At 38.1% G+C, this 16,205-nt stretch overlaps 1 protein-coding gene across 1 annotated transcript in view; it reads left to right on the forward strand.

The window, feature by feature from the left end:
* FRRS1 (ferric-chelate reductase 1) overlaps positions 1–16,205 on the forward strand; it is a 76,050-nt gene that overhangs the window by 12,635 nt on the left and 47,210 nt on the right. Inside the window, exons 5-7 of the mRNA XM_006830923.1 lie at positions 1,426–1,608; positions 11,360–11,458; positions 13,319–13,466. Of these exons, the coding sequence (XP_006830986.1) occupies positions 1,426–1,608; positions 11,360–11,458; positions 13,319–13,466 (430 nt within the window). The remainder of the gene's footprint in view (positions 1–1,425; positions 1,609–11,359; positions 11,459–13,318; positions 13,467–16,205) is intronic.

Raw genomic sequence — 16,205 nt, forward strand, 5'->3', positions numbered from 1 at the left:
TCTTAATGCTTATTTGTATAAAAACTGCTTTAGAGAAATAAACATTCAGGTTGTACCTGATTTCCTAGCAGTAATCTGTTGATAATATTTTTTTGTCTTTCCATATATTCACATAAATGACAGTAGCTCTTGCTGGAGTTTGTATTATGTCTCTGCTGCCAAACTCCTGATGTGGTGCTGTAGGATCAGCACTGGACTGTGAACCACAAGGTCAGCAGTTCAAACCCACCATCTGTTCCTCGGATACTCTATACAGGTTTACTATAGTCCAAACCTACTTGATGGCACTTAACATCAACAAAATAATTATAGGGTAGTTCATTCACAGTCCTAGGATGGTAGCATTGTTAGAGCCAGACGAGACCTCAGGGTGCATTTAGTTCAGTTCTGATGCATAGGGGAAGGTAGAGGAACTCTGAGAGGAACATGCTGACAAATGTGAGAGTAAAGGGGACAGCAGGAGTCAAAACCCAAGTTCTCTAGTTCCTTGTTCTTGCCTCCCAACTATGCTTTCTCTTTAAATTCCCATTAAATCTAATTAGGAAACGATTAATGTTTAGCTCTCTGCTGAAATAAATTGTCTCGGACCATTCTAACTAGGCCACTGCTCATTGGCTCTATCAAATGACTCTTCCAGTTTACACCACCCAGAAGCTCTTAATTAAATCATTGTAGATTATTGCTTGTTTTTCTCCATGTTGTTGTTGTTAAGTGCCGTTGTGTCGGATCAGACCCATAGCGACCCTGTATAGGGTTTCCAAGGAACAACTGGTGAGCTTGAACAACCAACCTTGAGGTTCAAACCAACTTTGCAGCCCAGCTCATTAACCCACAGCGCCACACCAGAAGTCCATAAATTATTATTATTTGAAATGGTGGTATATATTGGTGTATCCAGTTTTGTTATATTATTCTAGCATCAAATTTGAACCTGAATTTTAGAAACAGAGTCCAGAAACTAAATGCTATTTAAAAAAAAAACCAAAAAAACTTGCTGAGAATTTGCTTGTTTTGCTTTTTAATATTCTATCTCTGAAAATCCAAGGGTACCCCTGTTAGTCAAGAATGTCAATGTGTATTGCTCCTAAGAACTTTTAAAAGATTTACCAGAAACTTTGTTTCAAACCATCATTATTTTGATTTCTTTGTATATTAAAGGAATGCTAATAGTCTTGCACAATTAAAGTCAAACTAGGACTGTGCTTTCCAAATTTTAATTAAAATTAATTAAGGTTAAAAGTTCATAGGCTAGCTACTGCTCTAATTATTTCTAATTTGGGGGTTGTCTTTTGTTCCTTTATTTGAATCCTTATTTTGGAATGCTACTCTTGTTAAAACCCATACTTCTAAGTAGGAGCTCTTCTATCATAGGCAATGAACTGTTTGCTTGATAATTAAGAGTTTTCCCCCCCATCATTTTTCTAGTTCAGTGTTTCAGACTGTGGGAACAAGAAATTCTGTGTCAGGAGTCCCGTAAACTGTGACCCAGAGAAAGAACATACCTGTGTCTTCTTGTCCTTCACACGAGATGACCAATCGGTGATGGTTGAAATGAGTGGTCCCAGTAAAGGCTATTTATCCTTCGCACTTTCTCACGACCGATGGATGGTTTGTACCTCTTACTACATAACTGGTAATGAAAGGAGAATCACTGGAGTGAATTCTAATTAATGGCAGAGTAACTGTTAGTTCCAGAGGCAAATGATCATACTTACAGGTGGTGTGGGAAGGGCAGGGGAGGAGTAACTTCAAACAGATTCTAAATTAAATGATTTTGAGTACTTTATGAGTTTAACAGTTGAGCAACTACAGGCATTTAAGAATAGGCTGCCTTGAGTAAATTCATGAAGATAATTTTATTTCTAGTATAATAGCTTGTATATCTGTTAATCAATCATTTCTCTCTAAACATATATATTTCTGTGTGTGTAGGTATGCAAGTGTGTATTAGATAACAATATCATTGCTGACATCAAATGGATCTTGACTGAAAGCAGAAAATGCTAGAAAGATGTTTACATGTGGTTTTTTGAGTATGAAAATTTGATCACTGGGATCATTGTTGTTGTTGTGAAGTGCCGTCGAGTCGGTTCCGACCCATAGCGACCCTGTACAGGGTTTCCAAGGGTGTAAATCTTTACGGGAGTAGAAAGCCTCATCTTTCTCCCGTGGAGCGGCTGGTAGTTTCGAACTGCTGACCTTAAGGTTCGCAGCCCGATTCGTAACCACTACGCTACCAGAGCCAACTATTATACATTGCAAAGAATGGATATTCTAGAACACTTGATTGTGTTTATAAGGTACCTGTACATAGATCAAGAGGCAGTCACTTAAGCAGATCAAGGAGATACTGAATGGTTTAAAATCAGGAAAGGTGTGCTACAGGGTTGTTTTCTTGAACTGCTAGATTTTCTGAAGAAGAACATGACATCAGTATTAGAGGAAGACTCACTAACAACCTGCAATACGCAGACGCCACAACCTTGCTTGCTGAAAGCAAAGAGGACTTGAAGTACATATTGATGAAGATCAAAGAACCTTCTGTATGGGTTGCAACTCAATATAAAGAAAACAAAAATCCCTACAATTGGACTAGTAGACCACATCATGATAAGTGGAGAAAAGATTGAAGTTATCAAGGATTTAATTTGATTTAGATCAGCAATCAAGGTTTATGGAAGCAGAGGTCAAGAAACCAAATGATGTATTGCATTGGGCAACATCTGCTGCAAAAGACTCCTTTAAAGTTTAAATAACAAAATGACCACTTTGTGGTCTAAGATGTACCTGACCTAAGCCACGATATTGATATTTTCAATGGTCTCATATGCATATAAAGCTGGCCAATGAATAAGGAAGACCACAGAAGAATTGATGTCTTTGATTAATGTTCATGAAGAATTTTGTTAGTACCATGAACTGCCAGAAGAAAAACAAATCTGCCTTGGAGGAAGTACAGCTGGAATGCTTCCTAGAAGGGAGGATGGTGATGCTTCGTTTCTTGTACTTTGGGCATGTTGTCAGGAGGGACTAGTCCCTGGAGCAGGATTCGTGCTTGGTAAAGTAGAAAGTCAGCAATAAAGAGGAAGGCCTCCTAACAAGATGGATTGACACAGTAGCTGCAACAGATGGAGCAGACCCGGAAGTGTTTTGTTTTGTTGCTATGAGTTGAAACCAACATGATAGCACCTAACAATACACACGTGTTTGCATATATATATATATACATATATATATACATATATATATGTATGTATGTAGATATATACATAAGGCAGTAAAAAGAAACAAAAAACCCAAACCCATTGCAGTTGAGTCAATTCTGACTTATAGTGAATATATATTATATATTATATAGAATAGAACTGCTCTATGGAGTGTTCCTGATAGTAATTTTTATGGGAGCAGATTGCCAGGCACTGCTTCAATGGCACTGCTGGATTTGTTTGAATCACAAACCTTTAGGTTAATAGTTGAGTGCAAACAATTTATACCATCCAGATGTCTGTACACACACACACACACACACACACACACGCCTCATACATGTACTCCTCATTTATCACCTATCTCGTATCTAACATTTTTCATTTACAACAATAGTAAAAAAAAGATATCCTACTATTTTTCAAATTAACCTGGATTTCCTCCCCATGTCCAACTCTTGGCCTGTAGAGTCACTCAAGTCTGTTATGCTTGCAACTGAAGCAGCCAAAGGTTTCTTGCTTGTCCCAACCCCACCTCCAGAGCCACTGTTGCTGCTCTTACTGTGAAAGGAAGTTTTGAGCTAATTTCTGGAGGGGCCAAGGATGCAGTGGGAAGTTGTTGTTGCTATTCACCTCCACTCAGATGTACTGGAGGGACTAAGTCCTGCAGTGGGAAGGGTACTGGGTGTAATTTGTGGCCTTGGGGCCTGTAGAAGAAGCTGCTACCTCCTCTTGCTCCATATCCTGGACTGCTGAATTATTTCAAGTAGCTGCTAGTTTCTAGGCTCTCAGCCTTGGATTCCAAGCAATCTAAGACCTGTAGCATGTTATTCGTTCCTGTAGAGTCCTCTGGCAGCTAGCGGCTGGGGTGTGGAGAGCATGGACACAGTCTTGATCTCTTGCCCCACTGGTTGTGCAAACCTCAAAGCTACCAACTTTACTTCTAGTCTGGCTGAAGTTATGCTTGAGTGCCAGCCCCCCGCAGCAGGGCCTTATGGTCCAGAGCACAGTGGTACTTGGGGTACAGCAGTTTGGAGAGGCCTAGCTCCAGGAATACCTCTGCTTCCTCTTCTTATAATGCCAACTTTGTGTAACAGTCTGCTCTTTGGAACTTAACCATGTCAGTAAGTAAGGAGCAGGGGTATATTTGAGGGGATTTCAAAAAGTTTGTGGAAAAATCCCATTGTCTTTTAATTCCATTTGTCCACAAACATTTTGAAGCTCCTTTGTGTGTGCATATATATTTATATTTTTAATTGCACTTCTTGCTTTATCACTTGTATGAAACTTATTTGGCACAAAAGCTCGTGTTGTTTGTAATGCTTTGAAAAACAGTTTTGCTCACTCAAGTGGCCAGCAACAAAAGCTTACATTGCTTCTCTTGTTATTCTCATTTTAGTCATCTGTACATTTCTCAAACAGAATTAAAATACAATGGAAAATGCACTGCTTATTGGAAGCTCCTTTGTTAGGTTCCAGAAGGCATCTGATTCTAGTTCTCCCTGTGGTGCTGAATAGATTAAATGATTCTGTAGGTGGCAGCCTTGTGCTGTGGTGTGGAAGAGCAGATTGCTGTAAACACCCTGATTTGCCACGGTGACAGAAGAAGAGTGTTGTGTCCAGGACAAGTGTAAGTCCTGTTCAAGCAGAGTTTACAGTGGATAGTGGGGATGAACACAAATGGACAAAGCCCCTTATTTCCATTTTAACAAAGAACAAGCAGTTTTTTTTTTCCCCATCAGCATTTAAACCTAATACCACTTCTTTGTTGTTAGTTGCTCCAGAGTTGATTCTAACTTATGATGATTTTGTATGTGAAAGTAGAACTGCTTTATAGGGTTTTCAAGGCTGTGTGACCTTTTGGAAGCAGATTACAGGTCCTATCTTCCAAGGTGCCTCTAGTAGTTGATCATTTAACTGGTTGTACCTCCCAGTTGGTTGGATCTCATATTTCAGAAAGAGTAAATAAGCCTCTCTCAGATGGTGGTATAACATTTGTTGTTGTTGTTTTTAAGTATCGTGGAATTGGTTCCAACTCATAGTGATCCTGCACAGAGTTTCTGAGGCTGTAAATCTTGACAGAAGCAGAAAGCCTCATCTTTCTCAAGCAGAACAGCTGGTAGTTTCAAACTGCTGACCTTGAGGTTAGCAGCCCGATTCGTAACCACTACACTACCAGAGTTTCTTTTGTTGTTGTTGTTGTTGTGAAGTACCGTTGAGTCGGTTCTGACTCAAAGTGATCCTGTACAGGGTTTCTGAGGCTGTAAATCTTTACGGGAGCAGAAAGCCTCATCTGTCTTCCGCAGAGCGGCTGGTAGTTTCAAACTACTGACTTCAAGGTTCGCAGCCTGATTCGTAACCACTACACTACCAGGACTCCTTAGAGGGATGATATTTCAGTATACATCTATGATCGACATATTTTACTGTTGCTACAGAATACACTTACTATCTTATGTGGGGGTTTCAAAAATTTGTGGAAAAATGCAATTAAAATATACTGTTCGTGAACTTTTTGAAGCCCCTTGTATTTTATTAAATGACAGATACCTGTAACATCTATAAAATAGAAGATTTATTGTATGTTTTTAAAAAATAACATATAAGTAACTATAGATCCTTTCCCTTGAAAATTGCTTTTTTGAGAAATTTTACACTTGCTCATCTGATGCTACATTACTCAAAGCATTTCCCCACCTTTGGTAATTGTTTTCAGACCCACAGCTGTTGTTCTCAGTACTGGTAGAAATGAATTGTTTGGTACATAGGGTGGATAATCAGGTTGGATACTATTACTTTTCATTTTAAAGTCCTGGAATGGTGCTGTGGGTTAATGTGCTGGACTGAAAGGTCACTTTGAACCACAAGTTTGGCAGTTCAAACTCACCAGCTTCTCCTTGGAAACCCTATACAGGGTTGCTATAAGTTGGTACCGATTGATGTCTCTTAAAAACAACAACATAAAACAATAAGGGAAGTTGGTGGTAGAGCTTGTTGTCTGAAACATGATAAAACTGGCAATGAAGGGAAATTTTGAAGCTGAGTCCAACTAAGTTTAATAATGCTATCCTTGTTGGAACATATGTATAGTTATCGTTCATCTTGGAGGTACAGCACTCAATTTGATATGTGTTCTAGTCCCTTAAAAAAACTTAAAAAAAAAAATCATTTATTGCTTGATATCCAAACTTCAGGCAATTGTGTCCTAACAAATTTCCTTTTATTGGCCACATAAAATCTGTAAACAAGAAGCAAAGACACTACTATTGCATTAAGTGTGCTGAAGAGTAGTTCACAGGTAGACTAGTTATTTCTGTTCTAAGTTGTAGACTTAACTGACACAAACATATTTATCTCTAATTCAAGAATATATTTATCTTACTTAAAAATTCTGTTTCTAGTACAGTACTCATCAAAAATGTTTATAAAAGAGACTTAATTATGCAGGTGCAGTTGATTTACAGAGCAATCCTATTTAATGATTAATCTTATCTGCACACCTGTTTGCTTACATTGAGGGAAATGAATCATCCTCAAAATGTATTTTTAAAGTGGTTACTTCTATTTTCGGTTATTCTTTAAAAATTTTTAGGGTATTTTTATGATCTGCTAGTTCTTTATTTAAATACCGAAGTTATCTGATGCTATGAATACTGATCAGATAACCTAAATTATGCCTTTTATCAATTTGGTTTGTAAATTAATGATATTCTTTTGGTATTAGACCTCATCATTAAGATTGACTAAAAAATATAATTTTTCGTATTTTTGATAACAATGACTTGCTAATATGTGAATTTTAACTGAATTTCAAATTCCCTATCTCAGACATTAAGTGATATAAAATATATCAAGTATGTTGTTGTTGTTGCTAAATGCTGACGAATTGGTTCTGACTCATAGCGACCCTGTATAGGATTTCCAAGGAGTGGCTGGTAAGTTTGAACCACAGACAGAAGTTAATTATATTAACTTTTACTCTCCTCCTCTCTTGCCCTATATAATTTTGCTGAATATATAATCTCTCAATGCCTGAATTGTAGGATACCACCAGTTCTGATTTCTTTTAGACTCTAGCTTGTGGTGATTATGTGCCATGGAGTCGGTTCTGACTCATAGTGACCCTGTACAGGGTTTCTGAGGCTGTAAATCTTTACTGGAGCAGAATGCCTCATCTTTCTCCTACAGAACAGCTGGTAGTTTTGAACTGCTGACCTTGCAGTTCACAGCCCAATTTGTAACCACTACGCTACCAGAGAGCTCCTTTTAGACTCTAGCTAGAACAAACTAAATTTATATCATTGAACCTATTATTTTCTCTCAGTGTTTTATTTTTTAAAGTTTTATTGTGAATTATGTGACAGTTTACATGGGAGAACATTAGTTTTACATTCATCTTATCATATATTGTTTCATTGCCATGGTTACAATCCCCTCCACGTATCACCCAGTGTTTTTTTTTGTGTGTTACCCTTCTTGGTGATTAATCTCAATAATAAAAGAGTAGATACCTTTATTGATTGCTTGTATTTTGTCAGGTATTGTTCTAGGCAACTTATAAAACATCTCACTTATTGCTGCTTCTGTCTTCTCTGATATTCTCTGCCTTCAATTTTGTGACTTAATTCTTCCCTCTTATTTATGATGTTAGAGGAGACTATTCAAAGTACCATGGGCTGCCAAAATAACAAACAGATCTGTGTTGGAAGAAGTGCAGTCAGAGTGCTCCTTGGAGGCCAGACTTTGTCTCTCATACTTTGAACATATTGTCAGGAGGGACCAGTCACTGGAGAGGGATATCTTGTTTGGTAGGGTGGAGGGCCAGTGAAAAAGAGGAAGACCCCCAGTGAGATGGATTGGCAAAGTATCAGCGTCAGTGGGCTCAAGTGTGGCAACAATTGTGAGGTTGACCCAGGACCGGGCAGTATTTCATTCTGTTGTGCTTAGGGTCACTATGAGTCAGTACCAACTCGATGGCACCTAACAACAACATTTGCCTTGAGGTCTTTCTCCCTAATTTACTTTTCAAATTTGGTCTTTTATCCAGTAGCTTTTAAGCAGGCTGTTGTTCAATTTCCATGTATTTGATTTTATCCCCTCAGTCTTTCTATTGTTGATTTATAATTTTATAGCATTGTGATCTGAAAAGATGCTTTGTAGAATTTTGATGTGTTTAAATTTATTGAGGTTTGCTTTGTGGCCTATCATATGGTTTATTCTGGAGAATATTCCATGTGCTCTAAAAAAGAATGTGTATTGTGCTCTGTATATGTCTATAAGGTCAAATTGATTATAAGTTGCTTAGTTCTTCTGTGTCTTTTGTTTTTGTTTTTGATTTTCCTAGTTCTGTATTTCATCAAAAATAATATGTAAAAAATAGCCTACTATTTTTGTAGAGTTGTCTATTTGTTCAGTTCTATATAGCCTAAGCCTCTTTCACTGAGGACACAGATGTTTATTATGGTTATGTCCTCTTATTCAGTTGACCCCTTAATCATAATATGTCCTTCTTTGTCCCTTATGTGGGTTTTTGCCTTAAAGTCTATTTAGTCAAAGATTAAAATTGCCACTCCAGCTTGTTTTTGATTGCCATTAGCTTGATATATTTTTCCTATCATTTGATTTTTAGTCTGTTTCTGTCTTTGCGTATAAGATATAGCTCTTATAAACAGCATATTGAACGATCCTGTTTTCTTATCCAGTCTTGTACTCTTTTGTTTCTTGACGTGCATTGAATCCATTTGCATTCAGTATAATTATCAATAGGTATGAATTGACTGTTGTCATTTTACTGTGGGGTTTGTGTGTGTGTGTGTGTGTGTGTGTGTGTGTGTGTGTGATGATGTTGGTTTCTTTGTTCCACATAAGTTCTGGCATTGAGTTCATTTTGTTTGTGGGCTTTCTTTTCATTCTCATTTCTTTTGTATTAATGTCTACTAAATCTTACAAACTTTCCTCTTTTTTATTTTGCTATGAGGGTGCATTCATTTCCTTACAGATTATCCTGTAATTTTTTAAGTTTTTCCCTGCTTATAACACTCTATTTTAGTTTGAAATGCATTTGACTTCCTACCATTACCGTTACCAAAAGGAGCTCTGGTAGTGTAGTGATTATGAATCGGGCTGCGAACCGCAAGGTCAGAAGTTCGAAACTACCAGCTATTCCACGGGAGAAAGATAAGGCTTTCTGCTCCCATAAAGATGATTGGATATATATATCTCCCCATTGCTTTCTTGCCTGCATGGTTTCTGTTGAGAGATCCGAGCTTAATCTTATTTGCTTGCCTTTGTATGTTACACTTCTCTTTTCCCTAGCTGCTTTCAGAATTCTGTCCTTATCTTTGATTTTGGAGAGCTTGATTATTATATGTCTTGGTGATTGTCTTTTAGAGTCTATCATTCCTGGGGTTCGCTGAACTTCTTAAGTGTTTATCTTTTCACTTTTTAGGATGTTAGGGAAGTTTTCTTCTAGAAGCTCTTCAACTATCTCCTCTGTGGACTTGTGTGATTCTTCCTGTTCTGGAATGCTGATAATTCTTAAGTTATTCCTCTTCATGTTGTCTAACATGAATCTTAGGCCTTCTTCAGATTGTTTTATCCTTTTTTGTGTTTGCTCTTCTATCTTAGTAGTGTTGAGAGATTTATCTTCTAGCTCAGTAGTTCTGGCTTTTATCTCTTCACTTCTACTCCTTTGCCCTTTCAGTATATTGTCTATTTCTTATATTCTATTAATAATCAATTGGACCTCTTTCTGTAGGTTTTGAATTGTTTCCAATGCTGTATCTATATTATTTGATTGTTCCTGTAGCGCTTTCCTGACTTCTTCCTTATTTTTCTCAACTCCATTGTATAGTGTTTTGATACATTTTAAAATTATTTTTCTCATGCATTTCCAAAGCCTGCTCATCTTCAGTATGGAGTGTAGGTCTACTTCCAGCTCATTTGCCTTAGTCACTTTATCTTGTTTCTGGACATGTGCTGATATGGTCATCTATTTCTGTTTTTTGGGGCATATTCAGGAGTTATCTGTGACCTTAATACTTAGATATGTGAGTATTTTGGTATTTTTTATGCTTTCTAATTGCCTCCAGGTAGATGTGATCAGGAGATGGTTTTCCCTCTTCATTCTTCTTCCTGAGAAATTTCAAGATGCTACTGTTGGTCATTGTGATGTAACTCAGGATTTAATTCTCAGGCTATTTCCTTTTTAGTCTGCCTGTCCCGCTCCACAATCCCTGTTCAGGACTTTTTCCTAGTGTTAAACATTTCAGCGCCAGCTGTGGCTGTTTTATGCTGCTGTTTGGTTTCAAGTAGAAACTGTCATTTTAAATTTTGAGGCAATCTGTGCTCATGCATAGTAGAACCCTCTGGGGATCCAATCGCTCAAGCACCCCCTCTAGTCACCAGAATGGAGGTGTGCAGACAGCAAGAGACCAATGAACAGATTAAAAAAAACAACAAAAAAAGAATGTCCACATCGTATTTCCATGGTTCTCAGGCATCCGTGGCTGCTGTGATCCTTCCCCTGTTCGGTCTTGCCCAAGATAAGATGGTGGCTCTGTAAGCAGTGGAGCATCTTAAATTAGAAAGCAATGGATTTCTTGCTTCTGCTACAAATTCCTCTAGCTGTAAACCTTCCAACCTTCCTAATATTCCTTTATGTGTGATTCTGAGTTCTGGCACCATCCCCTGAGCCTGCTTGGTCCAGTATTCTGTGTTGTTGCTGATGGAGCTACTCACTGCACTTCTACCCTATCTGCCATCTTGTTTGTTCTCTATAATTTATTTTTTAAAACCTAAAATTATACTACTTTTTCAATTAAAATAAAATAATTCTTTACTTAATAAATTACACATCCAGTTCTCTTGTATTTATAATGTTACCTAAGATTGAGCTGTGGTTCAAGTCCACCAGCTGTTCTATGGCAGAAAGATGAGACTTTCTGCTCCTGCACAGATTATAGTCTTGGAAACGTTACATAAGGTTGCTATGAGTCACAACTGACTTGATGGCATTTAACAAGAAGAAGATTGAGCCAGTAAATTATTTTAAAAAAGAAATAATAATTGATTTCACTAGGGGTTTTTTTTTTAAGGACCAAAAATATGTTGGAATTTCATGTTAAACTTTCTAATTTACACACATCTTTCAGGGTGATGATGATGCATATGTGTGTATTCATGATGACCAGACTGTGCACATACAGGCTTCCCACTTGACTGGACGAAGTCACCCTGTGATGGATTCTGGGGTAGGTGTAAAAAATTTTGAACACTCATTTTAAGTAGTCACCTTCTGTCATTGTGGCTGACACGGCATGGCTGTCTTACAAGATAACTTAAAACCACTACAGTTAACAGCAACATCCAAGCATGGATCTGGCAGCAGAGTTTCTCATAATGGTTTCTGAGAATCTTTTATCAGAAGTGATTTGGGAGAAACTTTTCTTCCTTTCAGAAAGTAGAAGACAAGTTTCTTTTGTAGGAAAATAATAATTCTTGCTCTTGTCATTTAACTCCATTTTGTTAACATCTTTTAAAAGACTATTTTATTGTTCGGTATTTTAATTATCTATGGCTTCTGTAACAGAAATATCATAAGTGAATGCTTTAACAAACAGAAGTTTATTTTTTCATAGTGTTGTTGTTGTTTTGATAAATGTTGTAGAGTTAATTCTGACTCATAGTGACTCTGTATAGGGTTTCCAAGGAGTGACTGGTGGGTTTGGACCTTTTGGTTAGCAGTCCAGTGCTTATCTGACAGCACCATACCAGGAGTCCTTTCTCATTGTTCAAATTCAGGGTGCCTGACTCTGTTGACTATGGAGAAAGGTCCTAGTTTCTTTTCAGCTTTTGCTCTTGGACAGACTTCGTTCTGTGTGAACTTTCTCTTCACCATCTCTGTTTGTTTAACCTTTTGTTCTGTAAGTTAGGCATTGGACTGCTAACTTCAAGGTTGGTGGGTCAAATCTATAAGCTGGGGGAAATATGAGGCTGCCTGTAATGAGTTGGAATAGACTTCACTGATGTGGATTTTTGTATCTCAAAAGAGATTTACTAAAGATCCACCCTACACTGGAGTCTTGGTGTGGTGCTATTGGATAAGCCAGCTGTGCCTAGGAAACCCTATTGTTAAATTCCATTGAATTGGTTCTAACTCATAGCGACCCTATATAGGGTTTCCTAGGAATGGCTGGTGAGTTCGAACTTCTGACCTTGTGGTTTAAATGGACTTTGAGGTCTAGTGCTTATCTTAAGGCGCTGCATCAGGGCTCCTAGAAACCCTATACAGAGTCACTATGAGTTGTAAATGACTAGACCACACTTAACAGCCTACACTGATCCGGAACATTAACATAATAAAGACAACCCATAGGCAAACAGGTTAGGGTTTACAATGTGTTTTTTGGGGACACAATTCAATCACTAACATTTACTAAAGTAGTCAAGGCATCAACCTCTTTTCTAAAGCTTACAGAAACATTTTAAAAGAGATTTATGGTAGTAGCAAAAAGAATTTCTTGATTAATAAAAGGGAGGAGTATATCTGGTAGAGATTAATTCAGAGACTTAGACAGCCATTTTAAGTGTCCTTGTTGGCATCTCTGTGAAAGGTAACCTATTTCTGGTAGAGAAATGTCTTTTTCACTTGGCAATTCATTTGACAAGCAAATGAGCAGTGCTTAATAACATGTTCGCTCTCAGTGCAGCTTTCCCATGAGGTTGACTCATATAGTTGAGTTGAAACTTCTACTCAGTTGCATGTTGCATTTTGCCCACGAGGGTATTACTGGCTAAGTTATTGCTTTAATGTGCTAGTGGCCAGATGGAGTCAATTCATCTGCCAAAGTTCTTAACCTGGGTAGAGGAATTGTCGGATTCTGATTCAAAGTAAAAATAATAGTCTTGCCAAGTGGGAGAAAGACAAATAAACCGGGAGAAAAGTTTTCTCCTAGTCTTCAAAGAGGAAGTGAAAAAACAATGGAACTGCAGATAAAATGTGCATACACAATCTTAGAGAAAGGAAACTGAACAGGTCGGGATTTTGATCATGCCTTATTTTTAGCAGATTTGTGCAAAGTGCTGAGAAACCCATTGTGTGTGTTTCGTAGGTTACTCTTGAGGATATGGCTTGGAGGTTGACGGATGGTGTTATGCAGTGTTCTTTCAGAAGAAACATTAGCCTTCCTGGTTTTAAGAATAGATTTGAGCTAAACACAAGCTACTACATATTTATAGCAGGTGGTGCAGCTGATGATGGTAAGTTTACTGTTAAAAGCCACCTTTTCAAATTTTTATTCTCTCCCTCTTACTTCCTTCGTTTCTTCTTTTGGAGAGATATACTGTAACTGTTTATTTTTTAAGATACACACTTGTGGATAAAGAGTTATCAGGATCCTTTTCCATTTTACTTGAAAATTTGACTTTTGATTAACTTTTTTTTAGCTCTGTTTCCCTGGGAAATAGATAAAGGTAACGTGTTAACTATGTTAAAAGGCAATATTGCTTAAAATGATTTTGACTACTGATTGGTAAACTTCATTTGGACTAGAAGAGCTACAAATACCTGGTTTAAGAAGCCATACTTTTGGACTCCCCTGAATGCAATAACGTTGGACTTGTCCCTGCAGGGACCTTAGAAGTGGTGCTTTAAGGGTTGTTGTAAGAGATACTGTTTCCTGTGGAACAACTTGCTGGATATGAGTCTCATCTCCTTGGACCTGAACTACTTCCTGGGAGGTGAGGAGGAGATAAAGAGAATAGTTCCTGAACATCTGATTAAACTGCTACAAGACGTCTTATTGAAGAAGAATGCCTCACCCTGTTTATGTGCTGCTGAAGCCAGCCCTAGAATACCCACTCTGTCTTCCTGGCATGCTGTACTTCCCATCTCAGATCCTTCTACTTGAATCTGATGCCAAGTACAACCTATGGTAGTTCTATGAATCTCAAAGTTTAGCATATCCTCAGGAAGACTACTATAGTGGGGATTATAACACATATTAATAGGGATAATGAAATTGTAAAGTTTTGGCTAATCATGTTTTGAATAACTGTAGAAAAGGCCATGTGACCCATGTCTGTGGAAACAACACTGCCCCAAACTTTGAGAATATAGTCCAATCTGATAATGGAATGGAATGTGGGGTATAGGAAGAGGGGGTAGTAGGAAAAGACTGAAAAATCCTTGACTCTTCCATCACGTGGTTTAGATTTTATAAATTGGCATTTTATTGTTGGTAAAGTGGAGTCTCAGAAGAGTTTTGAAACAGGTTAACATGTCTACAGTGAATTTTAGAGAAAAATTAGGAACATTCGTAGCTTACTTGTAGGTGATATGTGAGTTAGCTTAGTCAAATCATGTGTTCTTAATTTGTACCACCAGCAGCAAATGTGGCTGGGAAATAATTTCTTGACTATGGGAAATAATGGATAAAAATTAATTAGTGCTTACGGAATGACAATCATCTAACCACTTAGGAGTCCTGGTGTGGTGTTATGGGCTAGGCATCAGACTGCAAAGTCATTTGAACTGCAAGGTCAGTGGTTCAAGCTCACCAGCTTAAGCTTGAAAACCATTTACAGGGTCGCTATGGGTCGGAATCAATTCGACCGCACTTAACAACAACAACAACAACAACATCTAAGCACTTAGGAGTCCTGGTGTGGTGGTGTAGGTAAAGTTGGTTTGAACTGTGAAGTCTGTGGTTCAAGCTCACTAGCCGCTCCTCAGAGACCCTATGAGTTAGGGTCGCTATGAGTCAGAACTGACTTGATGGCACTTAACAGCAACAACATCTAAGCACTTAGGTGTATTCTTCATTGTTGTCTTTGTAAAAGCAGAATTGTTGCTACTTGTCATCCAGTTGATTCCAACTCATGGCAACTCTATGTGTACAGAGAGAATGCTCCATATGGTTTCCACGGCTGTAACCTTTTGGAAGCAGATAGCCAGGTCTGTCTTCTTAGGTACCTCTCAGTGGGTTTGAACCACCCACCTTTTGGTTAGTATTTGAGTACCATCCAGGGAATCTAAAACCAAATTAGGTACATAGTTTAGAGAAAGGTTAATTTGCCCAGACAAATAAATGGTAGTTTAGAAATGTGAGCCCAAACTGGTTGACCTCAGAGCTTGAATATTATTCAGTACATTAGAATATGAAAAATTGTTGTTCTTATATACTTTTGAGTCAGTTTGTGGTTTAGCAGTCCAGTGTTGCTCCTATAGTGCCACTCCAGGACTCCATGAAGAATATAGGAAGTTAATTTTTAAATTGCAGTGAGTGTGTATATACACACATACACACACATACACATACATATGTCTTGGTGTGGTGCCATAGGATAAGCACTGGACTGTTAACTGAGAGGTTGACATTTCAAACCTACCAGTCATTTATTGAAATTCCTAGACAGGGTCTCTATGAGTCAGAACCAATTTAAGGCACTTAAAAACAATAATATATGTGTATATGTATATTTGGGAGTCCTGGTGTGGCACTGTGGGTTAATGTGCCAGACTGCAAAGCCGTTTGAACTGCAAGGTCGGCAGTTCAAGCTCACCAGTCGCTCCTTGGAAGCCCTATACAGGGTCGCTATGAGTCAGAATGGACTGGACGGCATTTAATAACAACAACAACAACAGTATATGTATATATATGTAAATGTATATGTTGTCAAGTGCCATCGAGAGTTGGTAGCGGTTGGTAAACTTGAATCTCCAACCTTGCGATTCAAACCAACTTTGCAGTCCAGTGGATTAACCCACAGCGCCACACCAGGACTCTCTCTCTCTCTCTCTCTATATATATATACACTCGTGGAAGCAGCAGTCAAGAGATCAGACGACGTATTGCATTGGGCAAATCTGCTGCACAGGAACTTTTGAAGTGTTGAAGAGCAGAGATGTCATCTTGAGGACTAAGGTGCGCCTGACCCAAGCCATGGTATTTTCAATAACCTCATATGGATGCGAAAGCTGGACAGTGAATAAGGAAG

Source organism: Chrysochloris asiatica, unplaced genomic scaffold, assembly GCF_000296735.1.
Source record: "Chrysochloris asiatica unplaced genomic scaffold, ChrAsi1.0 scaffold00002, whole genome shotgun sequence".
In the NCBI taxonomy this organism is placed as follows: Eukaryota; Metazoa; Chordata; class Mammalia; order Afrosoricida; family Chrysochloridae; genus Chrysochloris; species Chrysochloris asiatica.